At 39.6% G+C, this 25,355-nt stretch overlaps 3 protein-coding genes, 1 long non-coding RNA gene and 1 pseudogene across 11 annotated transcripts; 4 read left to right on the forward strand and 1 right to left on the reverse strand.

Annotated features, from left to right (window-relative positions):
* The first annotated feature begins 6,602 nt into the window (after window positions 1-6,602).
* On the forward strand, window positions 6,603-7,607 carry LOC113679768 (uncharacterized). Its single transcript, XM_089198137.1, is given in 3 exon segments — window positions 6,603-7,457; window positions 7,460-7,513; window positions 7,515-7,607. Coding segments are annotated over 3 exon segments (1,002 nt in total).
* On the forward strand, window positions 7,493-12,813 carry LOC149050591 (uncharacterized). Of its 7 annotated transcripts, XR_016184206.1 has the most exons (7): window positions 7,493-7,633; window positions 8,373-8,610; window positions 8,784-8,860; window positions 9,301-9,578; window positions 10,080-10,228; window positions 11,526-11,634; window positions 11,919-12,813. XR_016184206.1 is itself a non-coding variant. In XM_089198142.1 (6 exons), exons 2-6 carry the CDS (start codon window positions 8,593-8,595, stop codon window positions 11,541-11,543), a joined length of 540 nt encoding a protein of 179 aa, XP_089054268.1. In that variant the 5' UTR covers window positions 7,493-7,633; window positions 8,373-8,592; the 3' UTR covers window positions 11,544-12,813. The 7 variants fall into 7 exon arrangements, 6 of the variants coding, with proteins under 6 accessions (XP_089054268.1, XP_089054271.1, XP_089054269.1 ...); XM_089198142.1 differs by having other exon boundaries at window positions 11,526-12,813; XM_089198145.1 differs by having other exon boundaries at window positions 10,089-10,228; window positions 11,526-12,813.
* A 2,367-nt stretch (window positions 12,814-15,180) lies between these two features.
* On the forward strand, window positions 15,181-16,422 carry LOC149050592 (uncharacterized). The gene is made up of 3 exons (XM_089198166.1): window positions 15,181-15,561; window positions 15,637-15,696; window positions 16,286-16,422. The coding sequence occupies exons 1-3, from the start codon at window positions 15,325-15,327 to the stop codon at window positions 16,343-16,345; spliced, it is 357 nt and encodes a 118-aa protein (XP_089054292.1). The 5' UTR covers window positions 15,181-15,324; the 3' UTR covers window positions 16,346-16,422.
* On the forward strand, window positions 16,362-19,988 carry LOC149050593 (uncharacterized; annotated as a pseudogene). The gene is made up of 7 exons (XR_016184203.1): window positions 16,362-16,500; window positions 16,814-17,353; window positions 17,759-18,196; window positions 18,349-18,520; window positions 18,919-19,073; window positions 19,295-19,486; window positions 19,844-19,988. The product of XR_016184203.1 is annotated as an uncharacterized LOC149050593 (transcript).
* A 7-nt stretch (window positions 19,989-19,995) lies between these two features.
* On the reverse strand, window positions 19,996-20,595 carry LOC149050594 (uncharacterized). Its single transcript, XR_016184238.1, has 2 exons — window positions 20,508-20,595; window positions 19,996-20,298 (listed from the first exon to the last, which is right to left on the reverse strand). It is a non-coding gene; the product is annotated as an uncharacterized LOC149050594 (long non-coding RNA).
* Window positions 20,596-25,355: the final 4,760 nt, after the last annotated feature.

Below are 25,355 nucleotides of genomic sequence, written 5' to 3' on the forward strand. Positions count from 1 at the left end.
GATAAATGCGCGTGATAATGTGGATTTCTTCTGATTTTGAAAAAAAAGATAATATGTAAAATATGACGAAAAACTATTTTGTCACCGTTATCCCTAACATAACCTTTGTGAAACAAGAAACGTAATGGGATCATATAGGCAGTAAGTGTCACGTATACAGAGATGGCCCCTTGTGGATGTTGGCTCCTCGCATAACTTCTGTTATATATTTTTATTGGTTTTTCATTTTTCTTTCTTTTTTTTTTTTAAGAAGTTTGATTTACAGAAGAAGAATCTTACTCACAGTGTTATTTTTCTAAAGTCAGAAGCGTGAATGCCAGCAAATATTTTTGGTGGAAGATCCTGTAACTTGTTGTTGGACAGGTCCCTATCACAAAAAAGCGTATTCTTAGAGATGTAGTAGAAATTGATGCTTTATTAGGTACACATATGTTTCTATATATCTTGAGAGTGCCAATTACCTTCATTTTTAAATTCAAATCAGTGAATGCCTAATTACATGGCTGAGTTTATTTTGTATTAAATTAATGAGCAAAGACTATGGAAATCTGCTCAATTTTCCACCGATAGACTTTTACAACGATAGACGATGGGCGACGCTTACTCAAATCCTGAGACACATGCTCAAACCTTGAATATTATTGATCACGTTGATCATCCTTGATGTCAAAGAATGTTTTAGGAGCTGACTCCTTACGGGGAATTTTCTGTTCGTAAAGCCTCTTTATGTAGTTCCACTTCATATGATCATTAGTCTGAATGTGTCTGCACAATATCCCTCTGCCTCCCTTTTTTTAAGTTTATGTTGCCATAACATTACTCTCAAGATTTCACCGGATCGCATGCAACGCGCATGTTCTTCTTGTTTATTTTTATAACAATTCTAAGACGTACTTGATGCTCGTGCTGCGTGAAAGGCTTTACACAAAGAAAAATGGTTGAGCAAAAATAACAAACGTAACAGTGGTTTGAGAAGACAGTACAAACATGCATGATCGGTCCAAAGGTCAATCGATGTCGTAACGCAGTAGTGACTAACACGGAATATCACGCGAAAGTGTCACAAATCAGCTCTAACCCACAGAACATATCTGCTGATCGCAGCTAGTTTTTAGCAGATCTGCAGCCATGGGCAAAAGGCTTCTCGTTCTTCGAATGAAACGCCCCGGCTGTATTCTTTGCACGCCTCACAAGTGAACGCGTGATTCTAAATAACGCAAATGAAGATATTCGCGCGCCCCGTTCAGACACCCATAGCCTGATTCTCACTGAGTGAGAAGTTGTCCGCCCAGCTCTCTCCTCTCCCCGTCCAAAGTACTTCGCATCGTACGAAATCATGTTCAGGGCGGTACTAACGGATGTGATTAGATGAGTCAGTTGTGCGGAAATGTATTTATTACAGCAACGTAAATTTTCGAAACGAGATGAGAATGCATCTTGTTCATGCTCATTGCTTTTCCTTGGTTTTTTAGCGAGAAGTTATTTGAAAACGTCACGTTAAGACTATCGGGTGTCTAACGCTGAATGGCAAGGCTTAATTTTCTAGCCTCTCACCAGCTCTCACCGTTTTTTTTATCATCGATCGATCATCAATCCTGGACATTCGGATCCAACCTTGATAGGGAACTATTATTTTTGATTTTAGCGTTCTATTCTTGACGTCTCATACTTAATTCTTGAATGTTGTCTGTTGTTTTTCTTTAAAGATAAGCTTTTCAGTTTCTCGCATTTCGACTACTGTTGTGGTGACTGTTTTGAACCTGTTCTTCATGAAAGTTCCTCTCATATATTTTATCAATCTAACTGCCCTTTCCCAGTCGGAGAACCTTGACAGGCTGTCGATGCGGCTTAACTTCTTCTTGACTGTAGTCGTGCGCATGATAGCCTTAATTTGAGGTTTTCATATCTGACTATCGAAAATTTCTCCTCCTAAAAATAGAAATTTTTCCTTTGTGGGAATGCAGGCCCTCTGAGACAATTAGATTTGATTAGTTCCTCGTCATTTCAAAGAGTGCATGATAAAAGACTCTCGAGTTCTATTTAGCCTTAAAAAATAACTTTGAACGGGCTAATACTTGTGAGTTTAAGTTTCTGTAAGTTAGAATGTTTTTCACTGATACGCTGCCCATCTTTGGTTATCTTTGATTTTTTTTTTCTTCTTATCATGATGGTTAAATTGCGACTTCCCATGGCCACTAAAAATCCCCAAGGATGTTAACACTTTAATGGCGTCTAGTAGGACTGCCATTAGATTTGCATTCTTCCAGGGAATAAGTAGACAAATTAAAGTCCTGTTTAGCCTCTGTTTGCTTTTTCCAAGTCTAGGTGCTACTCGTTATTAGTATCTAGAAATAATTGACTGATATCTGCCCTGTGTCTGTTAATCAGTCAACTCAGAGGTAGTTCTTTCGCCCCGCCTCGCCCCCCCTCCCACCCCCTCGAAGTAGACTCTTCGGTTAAGCGCTTACATGATCAATTTCGTCTCCATTCCATCACCAAGAGCGACAATCTTACTGTCTAAATGGCCGTTTATCTTGAACATCCCGTCATGACTCGACTAAAGGCGTTTACGAAGTCATATTGTTTCCGTCAGCAGTACTTTCGACAAATTATAGAGGATTCTAATTTTGCAGACTTATATCTCCGTCGCTTGATGGTTTTTACCACATATGTCCGGCTACTTAGCTGTCATTCCTGTAAGCAACACCTCATGGATTGGGGAGGAGTCAGTTCAGCATTCATGTACCTTTTCTTTCTCCCATTTCATCCCGACACTTACCTGGATAAGCTATGGACCTTGATCTACTTTTGGTCCTTTTAAACAAATATAAAATCAAAGTTTAACAGTCTCGCTTACAGGTTCAGAGAAGCATATCGGGAGAAGTGAAGGCCGGTAAAAACTTCTGAAGATAGATTCTTTAATTGATTGTTGGACAAGTCCCTATAATCAACAATTACAACAACAAAGTGTAAGCTATTATACATAGGATACTTTTCTGCTTAATTGATAAAACTGTTTAAATAAGTCTTGATATGATTTAAACGTTAGGGCTATTTTTATATCAAGGAATACATCTTGAATGGCTCTCCAAAACTCAACTTGGCTTTAACCTAACTGAGCTGTTTACTTATGTAAACTTATCCTGGGGCTGAATAATATTGTTTACTTGGCGTTTTTTTAAGATGGTAACATCTGCTAATCTTACTAAAAGTAAAAATTTCGAAATCATGAGACCGACGATTTTCATTTTATTGGGTGCAGTTGATATGAAAATTTTAATCTAGGGAAGTATTAAAAAGAATATTAAATTAACTGTGCTTGCTATCCTTTAACCTCCGAGTTGTCCTTCATTCAAACATTTCAAGCTGTGGAACACAGCCCTTTATTTCAAAATTATATCCAAATGCACAAAGTGGAGTACAAATATGGTGCGACAGGAGCGCAAGTGAATCACAAATATCCTACGATATTGTACAGTTGGTTACTTTGTACAGTAAAAAAACCTGTTTAACCGGACGGCTGCACGCGCTACGCTTCTCTTTCCGCTTTGCTTTTCCCGCCTTATAAAAAATTAGCAGAGAAACTCGGCAGAAAAAAAAAGCAGTTGGATAATGAACAACTTATTAGACATTTTGGTGTGTAGTATTGCTTAATGGTCATTTCTTTTAAAATCAAGGGCTGTACAACAATATAGCTCAATTGAATATAGCTTAGTTCTGATTCATCGATTTGAAGTGTCTCCTAAGAAATATTGGTTGTAACGGTAACGTATTAAATGATTAAGTAGTTTGACTTTGCTCTCATAGGAGATGCTCAAGTTTTTTTTACTTGTCTTGAGACAAACTCAAATCATAAAATTGGTCTGCGTAGATAGTCTTGATAGTCCATCACGATCTGACTATCTGATCAAAAAGATATAATTTTGTTTGCTGAGCTTCATTTCAAAACTTGATAAAACTCGGGCAGTTATAGACTAAAAAAAATCTTTGTTGGCTTATCCTTTATGATAGTAAAGTTCAGATGTAACACGCGCTGGTTGAAAGAAGGATGTTACTAAAAGCAGAAATGGAGAATGAGGAATGGGGAATGGACAAATGAAAAGGGAAATTGAAAATGGGAAATTCATTTTTCATTTTTTTTGTTTGTTTGTCTTAGATTTGCTGTTTATAATGAGGAACAGGTGGTTTTCCTCGATATCCACGTTCTCTTCCAGAAACGTTCAGTGGCAAAATTCAAGGAACCTAATTAACTGATGATAAGGAAAAAAAAATAAAGTGGTCCATCGCGGCTAGCTCATCATGGCGATCTTCAGTCATCGCATTAAACAGCGGCAAGCCTCTGAAATCCATCGTCTACCTTTCGAGTGAACAACTAAAAGCTTCTCTGATATCCTTTCTGATGCATCGAGTGAAAGGCTACATCAGTTACAGCAGCTGAATTTTAAATCCTTAGTATTAAAGGTTTCCACCGATCAATTTAACAACGATAGAGAATGGGCGACAGTCGATCGACAGACGATCGAGACTTTTCTTGAGAGAATCTTGATGATCACGTTGATCATCCTAGATGCCAAATCCTTTAAGAGCTGACTCCTCACGTGGACTCTGTTTCTTCGTAAAGCGTCATAATGTAGTATTGAAAACGTCACGTTGAGACTATCGGATGTCTACCGCTGAATGATAAGGCGGAATTTTCAAGCCTCTCACCAACTCTCACCGTTCTTTGATCATCGATCGATCATCGATCCTTGATCATCGAATCCAATCTGATTGCGAACTTTTATTTTTGATTTTAGTATTCCATTCTTTACGGCTTAGACTTAATTCTTTAATGTTGTCTGTTGTTATTCTTTTAAGGTAAGCTTTTCAGTTTCTCGTAGTTCAGCTACTGTGGTGGTGACTATCTTGTTCTTCATGAAAGTTCCTCTCATATAATTTATCGATCTGACTGCTCTTTCCCAGCCGGGGAACCTTGACACGCCGTTAATGCGGCTAAACTTCTTCTTGACAGAAGTCGTGCGCACAATAGCCTTAACTTGAAGTTCTCATGTCTGATTATCGAAAATGTCTACTCCTAAAAATAGAATTTTCTCCCCTATAGGATGCAGGCCCTCTGAGACAATTAGATTTGATTAGTCCCTCGTCATTTCCTCGACATCTCCCTGGGGCGTGATCGGCTGGATTATTCTTGGTCTTAATGTATCGAGAATATGAAAGCTATTTATAAAACTTTTGAGCTTTACTAAAGAGCAGTGTGAGGCTGGAAAGGAAAATGCTCGCCGAAGCACAGATTAAGACTACGAAATTTAATTTTTTTTTTCAATAGTCTAGTAATCCCAGTGGCAAAGAAGCATGTGTGAACGTTCACCGAAGGCTGCGAAATCAATCTTTTTTTTTATAACTTTGGAGACGGCTGAACCAGAGAATCGAGAAACGGCTACTAATCACAGTGGCAAAGGAGCATGTGTGTATGCACATATACAGACAGATTAGCTTGCGCAGTGGCGTGTAGTCGTGATTGTATCACCGGCTCAATTTGTCTCCGTTTTCTATTTGCTCTGCGCTGTTGTTTAAATCACTCCCTTTTTAATCCGCTTTTAACCTCACTCGCCTTCGCTCCGCAGCTAGTGGCGACACTAGTTGCTGGTCCACTTATCACGACTTTAACAACAAATAGTTGTACTTTTATACGTAGATGACGGAACCATCACAACCATTCCAATCTTGCTCAGATTAATTGTGTATCCGATCTTCATCAGACACAACGGCCGTACTAATCTGACTGTGTGCACGCTGAATGCTCGCTCTATTGCGAACAAATCTGCATTTCGTGGAAAAGGAAAACATCTGTCATCTGTACTGGTTTCTAATGGTTATCCTTTTTTCTTTCTTGCAGAAACTTACCAAGATCGGAAAACCAAACAACAGTGTCGAACCCGCCAACGAGTTCAAAGCCACTGCGGTTTTACCTTATGTAAAAGGTCTATCCGAACAGCTTCGCCGCTGCCTACAACAACAAGGCGTACGCGCTGTTTTCAAGTCGGAGACTACGCTAAGATCTCAGTAAGTACGACGAAAAGACGCTGTCGACCCGGCTAAACAAGATGGTGTAGTTTACAGGATTCCCTGTGAATGCGGCAAGGTGGTTTTTCGCAAACTCTAATTTCGTTCAAGAACGTCTTTTGAATGTTCCGAATGGTCTCCATCAAATCTTCGAAATTCACGCCTTACACTGGCTATAATATATCGTCGACCGTAATCTTAGAACCAATCTTGTGACTATTATCAGTTTTATTGAGGAATTTTCAGACTTCTTGGAACCCATTATTTTATCTCGTGATCCTCTTTTCTTAACTGGTGATTTCGACATGAGCTTTGATGATCACAATCACACGGCTTGTCATTTCTTTGATTTATTGGAGTTGATATCATTAAATCGACGCATGACGAGCCAGAGCAAACCGGATGTTCAAAAATTCGTGGGGTTTGGTTGCTATGGTGTGACGTCATGATCCGGCTCAGTAGCTATCATCGCTTTCGATTTGTGGTTTCAACAGGTGAGCGTTCGGTGATTACATTAACACCGTTGTGTGCAACCTCCAATGGCGTCAATCCTGTTTATTTTGAGGGGCTGGATTTTTCTTCTGACATTTTTTGAGGTTGAATTTCAGAGATTACTCACAAGAGCGGGGCAGTGTTCTCGTTTCGATCAGGTGCTGTGCGGCATGGATGCCTTCGATATTCGAAGAGCTGAATTGCTTCACTCCACGAGCGATTCGAGGGACTGGTATCTCCTGAATTCCAAAATATGCGGCATTCCTGTAGGAAAATTCATATCGAGTAGCCCTTTGGTGTCAAGCTTTCCAAAAGAATTTAACACAGTGCAACTCTCGAATCTTAAAAATGGCGGGCACTTGGATCGACGACTAGTTCACAAAGAAGAGGTATTCATAGCCTCTTCTTTCGGCGTTGTTTCCGCGATACTTCGGCAAAAACTAAAAGCGGGCGAAGAAAAAAAGTACAGTTGGTTGGTTGATGGCATCAACAGCCTAAATATTGGCCAAGATAATGAAGATTGCCAAACAGCGACTGACACACGTGACAATAACAAGGACAAAATTCATGACCCTGTACAAACAGTATTTGGAGTCGATTCAAGGTCAGCCATATCCATAGAGGATATCGAGAAGAGTCAAGATGAAAATCTTAAGCTTAAGGCTGAACTTGAAGTTATGCTTTACCAGTTAGAGGCCCTTCGAGATGAGGTGAAAAACGGCGGTCAATCGACGCTGAGCTCAGGCACACAGGACCCGGACAGTACAAGCGATATGTGGACCTTGATCGGCGATGTTTGCGATAAGTTCCAGGTGCCTCTTGCATCTTTATTCGCCGATCAGGTGGACCAGAATGTTGAAGTGGCTGAAGTGATGAGCGATATCGCAGAACAGCTTCTGAGAAGAAAAAAAAAGACCCGAAGCAAACCCTGGAAGCAATACTGGGGGACAGTGCCCCAAAATTCTTTCAATCCCTTCGTGTGCCCGATTGGACGTTGCTTTACTTCAAGCTGCAGTCCCGGATCCCAGACCAAGGATGGCAAACCTTGTTGAACTTTACAAAGTTAGGGCGAACTAAGGTAAATCATTTTGTCTTTTTAAATCATTTTGTATTGCCAGTTAGTGTGTTTGATTAAATTGGTGAGTGGGGAAAGTCTGCCACCCCTGTATTTAAATTCTGGTCAATTTTATCCGTTTCTTTTGGAGGTCAAAATTTATTTTATTATGATATAATAAAACAATATACCGATACAAAGTACAAAGATAAATAAAAAAATAACAAACAGAAATATTGTTTTTCCTCTTTCTTTTTTTATTGCTAAACTTTGTCAAGGGCATGGCTAGAGGGGTTCCTGAGGTGTCCCTGACCCCCCACCCCCCTTTAACCATACCTCATCTTACTAAAATCATTTTCACTGATGAGCAGTGTGACTAAAATAGAGTGGTGTATATTAGAACTCAAACTGTAACTTGATCTCAGTATTTTTATTTCACAAGACATGTCTTTCCTTACCTAAACATTTATTTGTGCTCTTATCATTATTGATGGATTCCACATTATATTATAATCATTCTATTACCATTTTACATTTTAATGGGTTCATTGATCTGTAATGCCAGGGATGGAAACTTAATTTTGACAGCACTGGCCATCGGGCGAGTGCCTTTAATAAATGCAACAAAAAGCCTAGGATTTTTACTTGCCCAAGTAGTTTTGACACTCGCCTGGGCAAGTGGGCAAGTGCTAATTTCCAACCCTGTAATGCTTTCTTTTATTGATTCATTAAGATATTGTTATGTCTGCATTTGTTTATCTAGACGAAATCTGACATTCCACTTCTTCTGAACAAGAATCACATAAAGGCTGTGCGCAAGATGATTTTTCATGTTGTAAAAAAGGCAATGGGCATCTGCCCCTTGCTAGATGGAGCTCCTTGGGGATATCAGGTTAACCTTTCTGCTGCAGTGGCTTGGGCAGCAAGGGAAACAAGACTGCATCAGCCTGACCAGCAAACCCTTGAGCTTAATCTTAAGCTAGATGGGAGACCATTTTTTGGTTAGTTTTTTCTTGTTGCATATCTAAAGGGCAAATTTAGCATTTTACTTTCTATAAGCTGTCTGATATAATTATCAAGATCACCCCAAGCTACCCTACAACATCAAGTTCCCGTTTTGAACCTCTGTTATTGACAAATAAACAATAAAATATCGTTCTCTATTTTATTGCAGGGATGTGCATGTCTGGGGGTTGAACGTGGTGAATCCTGTGCAGAATGCTTTATCAAGAGCAAGGCAAATGTTGGAGGGTCAGTAAGCCCATTTAATTTTTTAATGCAATCATTTTACAAGGGCAGCTGTATGTTATTTATGTGTTTTTGGTTATGTGATTAATTTTTTTGTACACACCTCAGACTTTAGACATGCATCTATGTATTAAATTTTGATTACAAAACTATTTTCAGGAAACAAGTATTTTATTAATCCCTGTTTAGCCTTCTCCATTATACCTTACATTAATTTTCTATGGTTGTAGATATAAGCATTATTGTCCTTAGAGAAACTGCAGACAACTTCCCAGGAATTGGCTTGATTGTAATCGTGCATAATTACAATCTGGCATAATTGTAATTACATTGTATGCTCAGGAGAAACTGATAAATACCTAAGCTTGATAATGTTTAGGTATAAAATAAAAGGTCAACTTTCAGTAATTTTTGATATTACTCCTCCTTTGCTAATATTTTAGATGGAAGGGTGTTAGGGATGACTTGCTGTTTCTCCTTGAAGAAGAGTTGTGTGATGTAAACCTATGCACTCTTCATTGTGAGCTGCGGAATACAGAGCAGTTGCTATGTTCACTGGGAATGTTTGCGTATGAGTGTGGGAGCCTTAAAAATTGCAATGCTGTTTTAGCCGAGTATGGACCAGACAGTATGAAGGGAAGGGACAGAATTGTAGTAAAGACAAAGCCTGGCCAGGAAAGTGGTATTGAGCGGCACAACATTCAAGTGTTGTCATTCTCAGGTATACAGTCATACATCAGATTGATGCAAACAGCTATTGTGACAGTCACTTTTTCTACAAAAGACTCCAACAGAGTAAATAAGCGCACTTCATTGACCATAAAATTTAAGAATGCTTTTTTTCCTCTCCCTCTTTTCCCTTGGCCAAGTGCTAATACCAAGCCAATGTAGCTAAACAAGTCATGCAACATAAATACAACAACCAACACACAACTGGGAAAGTAAATTATGTTGTATTTAATGCCATATCTTTAATACTATAATTAATGTATTGTTTTCTTCAAGCTTTTAGAACAAAAAGACTATGCCTTACTTAGTGTGGTTGTCAAAGCTAATAACAATAACTTTGTCTTCAATTAATAACAATCATACAGAAAAATGAAAAGCTATAGTAACCATAAACTATTGTTAACTGAACAACTTTTAATCCCCACCCCCAGCCTAAGGTGATTTAACAACTTTAGCAGTATTTAATAAAGTGTGATCTTTGAATCGTTTTTAGGTTCAACAGAACGCAGGTTTCTCGAGAACATTGAAGAAATTGTCACCCAGTCACTGCCATTAGAAAACCTGAGAAGGTTTTTTAAAGACAAAGATGTTGCTGAAACATACTTATTAAATCAGATTACATTCTGTGAGGAAATGATCCAGGTAAACTTCCAAGGAGTTAGGAAAAAGAGGAACACTTAGTGTGATAAGGAAAGTAAACAATATTGTTGCACATGAAAAGTAACTAAGGAATTTTACCAAAGAACAATGCATGAGTAAGAAAAGTCTGGTTCACTTTTCATTTTTTCAGCAGATCTACTTGTTCATTATCTAGATTGAAATCATTGCGTTACATAAACTTTTAAGCCTAAGCTTCAGTTACGAGATCTTCCTTTTTCAGCATAAATCTTTGATTTCTTCAGAATACCAGTAGAGACCCTCAAATGTTATATGTCCTCTCTGGTTCACCCAGGTTGAAGTCCTGGCATAGTTGTATGCCTGAGTGCTTCTGGGATATATAACATAATAAGTATTTTGGCTCGCACATGGTAAATCGAAGTTCTAGCAAGTGTTATATATCCTCTTTGGTTCACCCAGGTTGAAGTCCTGGCATAATTGTATGCCTGAGTGCTTCTGGGATATATAACATGAGCAGTACTTTTGGTTCGCACATGGTATCTAAGTTCTAGCAAGTGTTATATATCCTCTCTGGTTCACCCAGGTTGAAGTCCTGGCATAATTGTATGCCTGAGTGCTTCTGGGATATATAACATAATAAGTACTTTGGTTCACACATGGTTTTGAAGTTCTAGCAAGTTTTATATATCCTCTTTGGTTCACCCAAGTTGAAGTCCTGGCATAGTTGTATGCCTGAGTGCTTCTGGGATATATAACATAAAAAGTATTTTGGTTCACACATGGTTTCAAAGTTCTAGCAAGTGTTATATATCCTCTTTGGTTCACCCAGGTTGAAGTCCTGGCATAGTTGTATGCCTGAGTGCTTCTGGGATATATAACGTAATAAGTATTTTGGTTCGCACAAGATATTGAAGATCTAGCAAGTGTTATATATCCTCTTTGGTTCACCCAAGTTGAAGTCCTGGCATAGTTGTATGCTTGAGTGCTTCTGGGATATATAACATAAAAAGTATTTTGGTTCACACATGGTTTCAAAGTTCTAGCAAGTGTTATATATCCTCTTTGGTTCACCCAGGTTGAAGTCCTGGCATAGTTGTATGCCTGAGTGCTTCTGGGATATATAACATAATAAGTATTTTGGTTTGCACAAGATATTGAAGATCTAGCAAGTGTTATATATCCTCTTTGGTTCACCCAGGTTGAAGTCCTGGCATAATTGTATGCCTGAGTGCTTCTGGGATATATAATATAATAAGTATTTTGGTTCACACATGGTATCAAAGATCTAGCAAGTGTTATATATCCTCTCTGGTTCACCCAGGTTGAAGTCCTGGCATAATTGTATGCCTGAGTGCTTCTGGGATATCTAACATCAGCATCATGACATCATGTCAACGTGAATTTTGGTGACATGTATACCGAAAGATTTGGTAAGTGTTTATTATTATTGTATTTGGTTATGCCTACAAGTCCAAGGTGTGCTATGCTTATTATTTATTGTTAGAGTGCCATTTTTTTTTCTCAAGAGTACATATATCTGACTTTCAAAATCCCTCTGGTCTAACAAAACTTTTTATGATTATTTTGATTCTAGTTCTCAAATTTATTTTTAAATTTCATCCTGTCGTATGTGTAGCAACTGAACTAAATGAGAAATTGTTTCTAATCTACAGCAATGAGCAATTAATTTTGTTACTTAAATGTTTGACCACAGTTGCAGTTTTGTCAAACATGACCAAACTGGCTGGCATTTTCCTGATCTTATGTCTTACTTATCATGAGTGAGCTTCAGTTCAAGTTTCCAGACTGCGATGACTTTTCTCTGGATGACTGGCGTAATGTAAAAACATTCAAAAGGTTTGGAATGCCGAGACAACCGACAGATGGCCAACTAATTGGAAGCGGCAGTTGTGGCGTTGGGGTTATTCTAGCGGCCCTTGATTTTATGACCTCTTCACAACCTAAAGTTGTTTCACGGTCGTGGAACTTCAGTGAGATGACAGCACACAGGAAGGACATAATGAAACTGCTTGCTTGCAGGTAGTTTGTTCTCTTCGAAGCCATAAGCCAGCTACAAGTTTGGCCAAAACGTTTGGGACACTGCCGCGAAAAGAGAAATTTTCTTTACGCTCCCTTCTCCAATTCACTAATTATCAGTAATTCTTACCATTAAACTTTTGTATCTTTTAATAAGTTGAAAATGTTCCGCTACTTCCATGTTAAGCAGCAAGACTCTCAGCAAAAACCTTATTCCAAAATTTTCCCTTTCAGTGAATCGCAATGGAACATAGTAGCTTCAAATTTATGACGTCAGGTTTATGACGTAACCTTATAACATACTATTGACACTGGAAAAATCAAATGTACAGCTGTAAAGCTAAAGATGACATGAGAATGTCGTGCAAATTTAAAAATGTTACTTTTTTAACTTTTTGTTACTCTGTTGTTTTACCACTGTTTAATTTTAACGTCAGAGTACTTTTCGATCACCAAATGTTGTCAAGTAAGTTGTATAACTAAGTTTTGATTTGTTTAGCGGCCAGTGGATGGTTTTCTTTACAAAAATTGTCTTCCTTACGATAAAATAAATATTGCAAGATTCGCTGTTACCACGTGGTAGTTCTTATTAAAACAGTTTCTCCACTCGCGTGTGTTGGGTAAGACATGGTTATAGCCAACTTCAATCCTCTGGTTGGCTATCTACCAGCTCATATCCAATGCGTACTCGTGGAATAATTGTTAAGTATTTCTGTTAGATTATGGAATGGGAGAACCTGGAAAATGAAGAATCATTCCCTCACGAAAATGAAATCATTCCCTCACGATGCTACCTTTCATTATTATCAGAATACCCTTTCCATCATAGCGGCTATTCGGCTATTTTTTAACGTAAAAATACCCTCTTTGAATGAACAAACAAATAATTGTTCAATAAGTTCCAAATTTATTCATCGTCCTTTTTTTCTTTTTTTTTTTTTTTTCGGGGGGGGGGGATGATTTCAAATAATATGGAAATGTAATACGGAAACGTGGTGCCGAAAACAAAAAGCAAAAGGGGGCGAGAACCAATGATTAAAAAAAAAAAAACCGTAGCGTACTTATTCAACTTATGTAGTTCGGTCGATTAACACACTCGCAGGCATTCCTACTGATCGATAACGTTACCAAGTGTTTTCACTTCGCGTGTGAAAGCTTGCCTCAGTGGGAACTTTAGCATCATATAGTGGGTGGGGGAGACTACCGCGAGCGGGCTTTGGATGTGTCCTATTTCAGTCGTGTACCGGTTGAAATAAAAAAAAAATGCAGTATGATAGACGGCTGGCTTTTAAAATATAAAGTCGTGCGACTTCAGCCTGGGAAATTGTTGAATACACTGCGATAATTTCGTACCGTGTAAAACGGCCCGAAGTGTATACTGTAAAATTCTGGTTAGATTATCTACCTGCAGACAAAACAATCCGGTTATAGGCCCCCCGATAACCCCCCTTCCCCCCTCTGCTCTGGCATACATTCACTTACACGTTTTGAATTACCAAAATAAAAATTTTAATTATAAACGCACACTCTCGTTTCCGGATTATAACACGCTCGCGCGAAAGTTCGCACTTTCAGCGTAACATAAATGATTAGTAGCAGGGATATTGTTACAATGGAATGTTGCAAGCTGCTGGACGTCAAGCTGAGATCGTGGAGTAAAACTCCTCGATCTCAGCAGGATCCAAAGCTCTTTTTTCGGTTGCTAAGAACGTCTGGCTCGTCATGGTGTCGGACTCAACACATGAACTGGGCCATGGATGTGATAATTAAGCGGAACTCAGATAACTTTATCAGTGGTCAACGTATGCCAGACATCCTGTTTTCGGATAATCTGACACTGCCATTCAAACTGAAAACAGCTTGACCACCCGCTGTGAGAGAGAAATGCCATTCAAACTGAGAACAGCGTGACCACCCTCAAAGTTAACCTTGTTTCATTTAGGAAGTTGCGATCATTTGATATGGACGCATTTCTTGCTATGAAAAGTATCAAACACTGCGTAAGGGACACCCGTTCATGGATGTTGAACGATAATCTTAAATTGAACAAAGTTTGCCATATAACATCGCTTATTTTTTAATTACGTTGGCTACCGATAAGAAACAGAATGGAGTTTGAAATAGTTCCAACTACTTTTATGATTCGTTAAATTAAGAAGTTTTGGGCTCCCGCTTACCTAATTATGATCTCAGAATTTCTAAAAACAGATTTCTTTTAATTCATACCTGTTTTCAGTCTGAAGCTAGCCTATAGGTGGACAATTTTTACTGCTCTTTTTAAATTCTTGAATGCACTTCCTCTGAACATAGGGGGTGCAAATACAATCGAAATCGCTCAATGGGCATTTTTAATCAAAGCGATTTACTGTAGTTCAAATTTCTCTTTTAATTATAATGTAGTCTTTGTGGTAACCTTTCATTCATATTCCCTTATCTTCATAGCTTTAGTTGATTGTAATATTTTAACTCTTAAACTGTGATGCACATTTGAAAATGTGATGGAATTTGCGCATCTGGATTCATCATCATTATTATTATTGTCATTATCATTATTATTAATCTTAAATGGAGTGGTGAACGGACGTCCCACGGCCCCGCTATTTTTATATACCATTTTATTATTTTTATCTCTTTTAACCGTTTCACCCTCAATACGTATCCATTAAAACATCTATTAGACAATTGCAATGTGTCGGTACAAATTTGGTTGGAAAGTTAAAGTGTATATGACACGAAAATTTTTTTACTGTTTTTAGGTACTTAGATTTATACGATAAACGGTTTGAGAGTTAAAATTTGACAAAAAATGGTTTTAAGCATTTTTTTTTCCGTTCGAACTTCGCGCGAACGCGGCCTGAAATTTGTCTCCTCGACCGCGCGGCCAAAAAGTCACATGAGCTGAGGCTGTGACGTCAGGTTGTTGTACTCTCGCTTAACGACATGGTGGAAAAGAAGAAGCCAGTGAGGGAAGGTGGACGCTATTGTGTCGCCGGAGCGCCCAACAATCAAAGCTGTACGAACACCAGCTACACGCCAGGCATCTCGATGCACCAATTTCCCGTGGATCGCGCTGTGAGAGAGAAATGGTTGAAATTTGTGCAGCGCTACCGAGTAGATTTTCAAAAAGCCAATTTCAAAAGAATGCCTCATTGTGTTCCGTCCATTTCGAGAGAGGTTGTTACGAAAACAGCTTGGCATTTACTCTGGAGGGTATAGCGAACACGAAGCGGAATAAAGTCCTCATCAAGGGCTCTATTCCCACAATACATGCAGTTGTGTCAGAAGTTTCAGAAGAATTAACGGATCGTAAGAAGCGTCAGGTAAGCAGTGATTTCCAGTCATCTTTCGATAAGGTCAAACGTAATCGATCAGAATTTATTATATTTTGGCTATAGTTGAGACGTGATGCATTGACAGAGTACGAGATGGAAGCGGGAAAGAGGAAAGTCAAAGAGGCAAGAGCATCAAGTTCTAACTCATTAGATTTTCACGATGTTGTTGATGACAGAGTTGAAAAAAATCCGTGCTCCGATTCAAGTGACATTCATGAGAGCTCCATCAATACAATTTCCACTGCATCCAATGTTACAATTGCTGCTTCTCTTCTGGCATGTACCACCCATTTGACTTCACCAGTTGCCTCAACATCCGCAAATATTAGCTGTACAACGCTGATAAGTGAAACACTTCTCTCCGCTGTTACTCCATTCCGAATCTTAACTCCACTGCAAGGCAGCTCTTGTGTAGACTGCATGCACAAATAAAAAGTGAGAACCTTGAAGAAACAAGTTAGGCGCTTGAAGACCGCAGTGAAAGAACAGAAAAAGGAGATAAGGGAGCTAAAAAGTTTGAATACTGAAATAAACCATCCTATTATTTTGTTTATTCTCTTGTACCTTCGCATCATGTAGAAAATCATTGTCCACATTCAACACGCATTAATACATTATTATGCTGTGAATTACTCAAACATACATGTTTAAGGATTTTTCATTCATGAAGACAACAACTTTTGAATCCCCTTTGATGGTTTGCACTAAATAGAAGGTGACTGAAACAGAAACTGAGGAGGAAAATGTCATAGAGGAGGAACGTGGGCCTTAGGATTTGTTTGTTTGGTCAAGCGCTTGAAGTGATACAGAAACAGAAACAGAAACAAAAGATGGGGATTGAAAGTTGCAGAGGGGCTCCACTGATTCCGCTGGAGAGGATGAGACTGAAGAAGATCCAGCAGATGAAGATTTAGAGAAAGATATCAGGTGGGTACTATTCATAACAACCTTCTTTGCTTTAGTATATTCATTATCTTGTTCTTAAATAATGAAATGCATTCATTTACTTCTAAAATATAGTTTTCTGCTCCATTTTCAAGACTGTTTTTATGATTACTCTGGAACATATGGGCATATCCGCTTGCAAGCCAGACTTGAAAAATAATGGAGAATTGCTCAAATTGCATACAGTCACTTTCACTATCTTCAAAGCAACGAGGAAATATAGTAGATAGGCATCAAAGCAAATAATAGGGTATCATACGATTCAAATGACCAAGACACACTTTAAATTTTGCAGAGTTGATTCTGACACTCCTGGGTATGATGAACCCAACTTCATCATGTTCTACAGCATGCTGTTGCAACTGTTTATAATGTTCTGTTTCAACTGCAAAGGAAATTCTCCAACAGCTAGAATGAGGCAGTGTGGAACCCTTGTCAAAGTGACTCAGACTTGTTCACAATGTCACCAAGAGTACTCTTGGAAATCACAACCAACTGTTCTGGGAAAATACCCTCCTGGTAATATCCTATTGAGTTTTGGAGTCTTGGTGGTTGGTACATCTATAAGCAAGGTCTTGCTGGTGTTCTGCCATATGGGGCTCTGTGGATATTCTGGGCACACCTTTTTTGACATCAAAGATCTTTCCTGCTCCCTGTTGTCCTTCTATACTGGGAAAGATATCAGGCTAATCTGACAGAGAGTATAAAGAAGATAAAAAATGTGGCTTGGAGAGGGGATGGCAGGTTTGATTCCATGCGGCACTCTGCCAAATATGGAGTGTACACAATGTTTTGTACCACAACCTTGAAGGTTGTCCACTTTGAACAAGTTCAGGTAAGCTTTGTATGAATACTGGTTATTAGTGTATACCACACAGGTGAATAGTGCTTTTCATGTGTGCTGATTGGCTAGTTGGAAGTGGCTAGCAGATACTATTCACCTCCTCAACTGAAGAGACAAACACGTGTCTCAACAATGTAATTTTTCAAACCTTTTCTTGGTTTATTGGCAGAAAGAAATTAATTTCTTTGGTTTCTGGGTTTTTGTGTGGTATATACCTAAATAATTATGATATAAATTATGGGTTCAATGAAATGGAATGATCTGATGAATAATAGACAAAATGATAATGATATTAATAATAATAATAATAGTAATAATAATAAAAATTACAAGAACCAATGATTTGTATGGTATTTCCTGGTGGTTTGATAACCTTTATTTTCTTGTTTGTCTCAGGCAAATGAAACTGGAGGCAGTCAACAGACTGAACTGGAAGGAGCGAAGAGGTGCTTTTCTTTTTGCAGCATCTTGGTTTACCAATTGGTATTTTTGTGTCTGATAGGCACAGAGGCATTGCAAAATGGATTAGGGAGAACTGTGTCAACACCAAGCACTATTTTGATATGTGGCATGTGGCAAGATCACCAGGGAAAAAGTTGTTGGCTCTGAGTAGAGAGAAAGGATGTGAAATTATAAAAGAGTGGATGAAGGGAATAAGAAAGCATCTCTACTGGTGTGCAACCTCAACAAACGCTGGGTTTGAGTCCCTCATCCTTGCCACATGGAATTCATTTTTGCGTCATGTCAGCAACAAGCACAATAACCACCCAGATCCACTTTACATTTTACAGTGCTGTCATGGACAGCTTGAACCCAGGAAGTGGATTAGAGTTGGTATGAAAATCAATAATATACTGCATATCTTTTTCAACTTGCCATTGCCAGTTCTGTTTTTGTTTACAATACTCCTTGGGCACATAACTTAATCCACTGTTATCAACAAACTAGACCATCGTGTAATTTTCTTGCATGTTTACCTTTAACAGGAACTGAAGCATTTGACAAACTGAAACTGCTGTTGACCAAGAAAATGTTACTGAATGACATAAAGAAACTTTCACAAGATGCCCAGACAAGTTGCCTTGAAGGCTTCCATGCAACCTTGAACTATTGGCATCCTAAAACGAATTATTTTACTTGGCTGGAGACTCTCAGCAGGTAATTTTGATTGTGTAATAATACGTTTTCTTTTTTCATAGATTTTTATTTTTCTAAATCCACCAAGTCAATGATGTAGATTAGCCACCATAAAGTGTTCTAAGGCTTTCTTAGCTTTAAAACCACTTTACTGTGACCAATCTACAAAATTAACTCAGTTGATAAAACCAAATTATTTTGTTATACTTCTCTACTGATACAGCACCAGTTTCCTTAGAAAATTACCCTATTTATTTCTGAGGGAGTCACTTGTACTAATTTTATGTTCATGTCTCTTGCTTAATCAGAATATATCTATGTTTTGGTGTTTCTTTCCTCTAAATGATTTCCAGTCATTTTTTTGTATGAACTTATAAAATGGACATGAATTTGCTCATTCCTGAAAATTTTTTTTTAAGGCACATACTTGCAAGTTTGCATTTCAATGAGAATGAGAACTTACAGAGGGAAACACAAAGGACATTTGATGGAAAAGAGTACGTTTGGGTCACTTACCCAAAATTTAAAATGAGAGAGGAAGTTGTGTGAGAGGTGGCATGCCCACCTACCTATGGTAAGAATAAATATGACTACAGTGGATTAACTCTTATTTATAAGAAAACAATATAAATGATGTTTTAATACTTTTCTTTGCTTGCCATATTCTCTGGTAAAACCCCAATCCCTCTTTAAAGAGTACTATGTCTTGTTTAAAAATACCCTGAACCTGAACTGTTTACATACCTTTTTGTATATTATTATATATATATATTTTGTTGTTGTTGTTGTTTTCAGGTTATGTTGATGGTTTGAAGAAACTACTCTTCTATTTTCCAAAAGAAAAGAGGGAGGAAATAATTAAGAAGTATGCATCAAAAACACCTGAGTCCCTAAATCGGCAGTTTTCAGAAAGATTGAGCAAGGAGGAAGCTATAAAGGCATATAAGGCAAAAAAGGCAATGAAGAAAACAGCATTATTTCCACTTGGTTAGTTAATAGCTTTATCAATCCATTCATTTCAACTATCCAAATATAACATGAAATGAATATAATATTACAATGAAGTCTTAGTAAGTGTGAATTATTTCATTTTTGCCACCTGTCTGTGGGGGGCTGCTCATTTATCCACCTGTGAATATGCAACTGTCTACTCGAAGTTGGGAATGCCTGTAGATGGGCTTTGTTGTTAAATGTGAATTTTTTATTCCCAACTCAAGGCAAGTGAGAATGAAGCACATTTGTATTCAGTCTGGAATAAACACCATTTGTCATTGGGCATACAAAGTAACACACCTACACTGTAACGATGCACTCATATACTATATCACCATTGTTATCCTATAGAATCAGAACAAACTTCACAACAAGCTGATGGCAACAGTCAACCAAGCAGTAGTCAATCCACTTCTAGACGCACCCACAAAAGCAAGAAGCCATCTCATTGTCACAAGAAGAAAAGTGGCAAATAAAGTGACTCACAGTTTGTTATTCATGTCTGCTTTCTCATGGTCTTTATTACTATTTTTTGAAGTATTTACAAAATGACATGGCCCATGCAAATGAAACTAGACCGGGAGCATTTTTTTATCACAACTTTTTTTTTCATGGACCAATGAGGTACATTTACAAGAGTTCAATGCTCCTTTCCATCCTGGACATAAGCATATCCCCTGTATTGTTGTGTGTTGTTTTTTTCCTTACTCTGTGATAAACACAAGCTGGGAGGTCGTCTGTTTTCTCAGTCTATGTACCCACAAAGCCACCTCGTTGTCCATCAATAGGCAACGGCTCTGATGAACCTATATGTAAACATAAAAGTGAGAAATGAAGACATCTTCAGCTCAAATAATTACTGGACCTTCATTCCTAACTGAATGACAGGAGACTAGTTTCTTATGACTGGAGAATTCAAAAATTAATATGAAACCACAAGTATCCCAATTATTAGGTCAAGCGATTAAAACAATAATGACATAGAACTACGTATTTAAAAGGGAAAAAACCTTACTCGTTTTCTGACCCTCCACTGCGACGACGATAGGTTCCTCCATCTTGGTGTCTTAGGAGAGGAGCGACTTGCAGAAGAACGGCGCTGTAAAGTTATTGTGTGGGCCTCAGTTACAGTCAACTTACTTTTATTGTAAACAGTGGTACAACCAGAATTCCTCAAAACAAGAACGATAACCACACAACGTCGAGCCTGCCATGTGTCCCTGCATAACGCATGCGCGAGACCTATAACCGCAGACCTGATATGTTTACATCTCCACCCTGAAAAGTCTAATGGGTGTGGCAGCGGGACTAACTACAATACAAAATGTTCGGCTAGTTAGGTATAACGCAACGACAGCTTATAATAGCTTTAAACTGAAATGTTTTCTCAGTCTGTAACGAAGTTTATAAGTCCAATCTAGATGGTTTCCTTACAACACGGCCACTCCTGGTTGTCAAAGGCAGACCATCACTTTTCTCAGTGGGTTGAGCTGGCTTTTGGGGTGTCTGTGGTGGCTTCGATGACAAAACGTCGTGGGGTGTCGCCATAGGTGTGGTGGGCTGATAAGAGGAAGTGTCCCGATTGTTCTCCAACTGTTCTTCAGAGGTTGATACTCTTTCACCCGACAGTTTCAGTTGTACTCTGTTGCGCCTTAGCTCTGAACCACCAGCTGTCTTTACTACGTATGACCTTGGCTGGGTAGTTTCTCACTTTACTTCTACTGGAACCCAAGTCTCGGTTCGCGGTTGGAACACAGACACCTCTTGACCTGGTACTAGCTTTTGGAGTTCACGAGGGGACTTCCCATCATACTGCTGTTTCTGGACATCTTGTCGATGCTGTAGTTGCTCTTGGTTACATTCCATGGTTTGAGAGCGCTGTAGTCGTCCACTGCAAGGTAGTTGTGTGCGATAATCTCTTTGGTTTAGAACCTTAGCTGGTGAGGGTAGGTTGCTGTCAATAGGCGTGGTTCGATACGATAAAAGTGCGAGATAAGGATCTTGTCCGGCGGCATCTGATTTCTTCAACAGGTTTTTTACTGTCTGGACCATTCGTTCTATGAATCCATTGCTTTTTGGATATAGTGGGGAACTGGTAATGTGATTAGTGCCCCAATGATCACAGAATGCAGCAAATTCTCGACTGCTATATTGGGGTCCATTGTCTGTAACCAGGGATTCTGGTATTCCATGCTCGGCAAATATTGACTTGAGATGATTGATAATAGCAGCAGATGTCAATGAGTTCAGCTTCCTTAGGATGGGGTATTTGCTGTAGTAGTCTGCGACTAGAAGATATTGTGCACCTTGGTAGTCAAACAAATCGCAACCAAGTTTCTGCCACGGAAAACTGGGCACACTGTGGGGACATAGCGCTTCCTTTGGCTGCTGTTTAGAGAATTGTATGCATGTGGCACAGTTGGCTGTTAGTTCCTTAATGTCTCTTGATATGCCTGGCCAGAATAAGCTTTCTTTTGCTTTTAGGAGGCACTTTTCCGTTCCCATGTGTCCTTGGTGTATTATTTGCAACATCTGTGGGCGGAGCCTACTAGGAACTACGAGGCGGTGTCTCTTGAGAACGAGGCCATTTTCAACGCTGAGATCCTCTCTGAAATTCCAAAACTCCCTTAAGTCTTGGGGGCATTCGTTCGGATATTCTGGCCAGCCATGGTGTACAACATCTTTAAGGTGTGCGAGTACGACGTCTTGGTCGGTGCTCTGTCGTATTTCTTCCAGTTTGGCGGGACTTGCTGGTAGAGTGCTTGTGATGGTGTTGACTTCAAGCAAAGGCACTTCGTCTTCTTTGAGGGGAGGTTCCATGTAACTGACCTTTGAGAGAGCATCCGCTATCACATTGGTTTTTCCTTGTATGTATCTAATTTCTACGTCATATTTTGCCATTTTCAGCAAAAGCCTCTCCAGCCGCGGTGAGGCACTCATTATGGTCTTCTTCCATATGCTTTCCAGCGGCTTATGGTCTGTTTCAATGATGAAACTTTTGCCAAAGACATAGTGGTTGAACTTCTCTAATGACCAACAGGCGGCAAGTAGCTCTCTCTCTATGTTGCTGTAACGCGACTCAGTCTCGGTTAGTGACCGACATGCATAGCACACTGGTCTACTGTCTTGGATCAGCACACATCCAATACCTTGAAGGCTTGCATCCGACTGGATCAGGTTGTCTTTCTCTGGATCATAGTACGCCAAGACTGGTGCCTCAGTAATTACTTGTTTAAGACTCTCAAATGCTTTTTGGTGCTCTGCCTGCCACATGAATGGCGTTTCTTTTTCCATCAGCTGTCTTACAGGTTCTGAAGTCTGGGCTATGATGGGTGAGAATCTATTCAGGTAGTTGATCATGCCCATGAAAGATTGTAACTCTGCAAGGTTCTTTGGAGGTGGCATGTTACGGATTGCTTTGATTTTGTTTTCGTCAGGTCTAATTCCTTCAGGAGTCCATGTGAGACCGAAGAAGGATGCTTCGTTTACCTTGAACTGAAATTTGTCTGGGTTGAATCTCACATTGTTCTCCCTCGCTGTGTCGAGGACATTAAGTATTCGCTGGTCATGTTCTGCCTCACCTATACCATAGACGAATGTGTCATCCGCAATACCACTTAGTCCTTCCAACTTACCGAAGACCATGTCCATTTTCTCTTGAAAGACATCTCCGCTACATGTGAGACCAAATGGAAGCCTGGTCCATCTGTACTTTCCCCAGGGGGTGTTAAAAGTGCATAGTCTGCTGCTTTCCTCATCTAGGCTAACTTGCCAAAACGCACTGCGTGCATCTAAGATACTGAAGTGGGTTGAGCCACTCACCTTCGGTATCACATCATCTATCGTTCTCACATAGTAGGGATTGCGCTTAACAGCTTTGTTCAGGTTCCGAGGGTCTAGGCACAGGCGAATCGATCCATTTGGTTTTATTGTTACGACAGCCGAGTTAACCCATGGGGTGTACTCGTTGCGAACCTCAGAAAGGATGCCCCATTTCTTCAATTGATCTAGTTCTTCCATATAGGCTTGCTGTAATTGTACTGGAACCTGCCTTGGTGCATGTTGTACTGGGGGCACTTTGGGGTCGGTTTCTATGTGGTATGGTGCACCTGGGAAGCACCCAATTCCTGTAAATACATCTGCATATTCTTTTAACAAATAGTCCTTTGTTAATGGGAATGGGTGCTGCTTGCCTCCCATGTCAAATAGCCTAAATGTATGCAGATCATGCGTGGGCCTGGTGTGGTTTACTTGAGGGGTGGGTGTGCCTCTGTGGCTGATCAGATCATCGCTATACTGGTTGGCGGTTATTGGCCAGTTGAGCTTTAGGAGGTTCAGGTTTTGTGCTGACATGTTACCAATTATGGCTGGGCCATCAACATCAACAACTTCTGCTTGAATAGGTTTAGGGCTGGGGTTGTTAGGACCTTTTACATATATTTGGCAAGATCCAAGGTTAGGAATCTCTACTCCACCATATGCGGATAGTCTCATCGTGGGTTGTGCTAAACCCATCCTCCCATTATTCAACTGTTGGTAAAGGGACTTAGGTAAAATGTTGGTTTCTGCCCCTGAGTCTATTTTACAGAGTGTATTGACTTGTCTTCCTTCTGGCCCCAGCGACAAGGACACCTCTAGTAGAGCCCTTTCTCTACAGGATATGGAATGGACATTCGTGGATAGAGGTGTTGCTTCAATTGGGCCCAAAAACACATAATCACTTGTTGGCTGGGTGGACTCTGAGTTGGGTAAAGCATTGCTACTACTGGAAGCTTCAATTTCATGCACATTCTTTTTTCTAAGCTTTGACAGGCATACCTTGGCTAGGTGTCCTACCTTCTGACAGTAGTGACACGTTGCATTCTTTGCTGGGCACTGTTCACGTGCATGAGGACCCCAGCCGCAATTTCTGCAGGTTGGTGTTTTGCCCCATCGATTGCCATTTTGGGTTTGCTTCGTACCACCCGCTGCATTTGAGTGGTCTCTCTGATTTGGGCTTCTGTTCTCAGAAGTGACAGGGTGCACTTCTACGGCTGTGTTCATCAACTGAAGTTGTTTATCAGCTGATTCCTCTGCTTTTGCCATTTCTCTGGCTTCATTGAATGACAGGGTATTTCCTTTCTTAAAACAATCCTTTCTAACACGGTTGGAGTTCATGCCAAGCACCAGAAAGTCTCTTATAAATCGATCGTGATGCTCTGCTGGGTAGTTAGCTTCTTTAACAAGAATTCTTAGTTTAGCAATGAATTCTTCAAGTGATAAGGTACCTTGACGGAGGTTATGCAGCTCCCACGCTGCGATCAGCTCGTTCGAGTGAGGCTTTACGTAGTTTTCGAATCTCTCCCAGTAGTTTTTTAGCTTCTTTTGGTCATCTGCTGATAAGTCCCAACTGTTGAATAGCTCCATTCCGTGTTCGCCAGACCAGTACAGAAGGTGTTTGCACTGTACTTCTTCATCTATTTTCACCATCGGGCCAGTGAATAGCAGTTCACATCTCTGTTTCCACATTTTAAAGCGGCTGTATAGGTTGTCGTCTGTACTCCAATCCATGGAGGGACCTTTGTCGATAAACGAGGCGGTAGCCATTTTTGCTTTGTTCAATCAATCGTGTTGTTCACTCTTCCACTTCCACCAGTGTAGCGAGTTAAATTGTCATCAAATTTGCTTACTTACTTCGGCATCCCACTTCTGACACCATGTAAAGTTATTGTGTGGGCCTCAGTTACAGTCAACTTACTTTTATTGTAAACAGTGCTACAACCAGAATTCCTCAAAACAAGAACGATAACAACACAACGTCCAGCCTGCCATGTGTCCCTGCATAACGCATGCGCGAGACCTATAACCGCAGACCTGATATGTT

The sequence above is a fragment of the Pocillopora damicornis genome, chromosome 2 (assembly GCF_964200805.1).
Source record: "Pocillopora damicornis chromosome 2, jaPocDami1.2, whole genome shotgun sequence".
Taxonomy (NCBI): Eukaryota; Metazoa; Cnidaria; class Anthozoa; order Scleractinia; family Pocilloporidae; genus Pocillopora; species Pocillopora damicornis.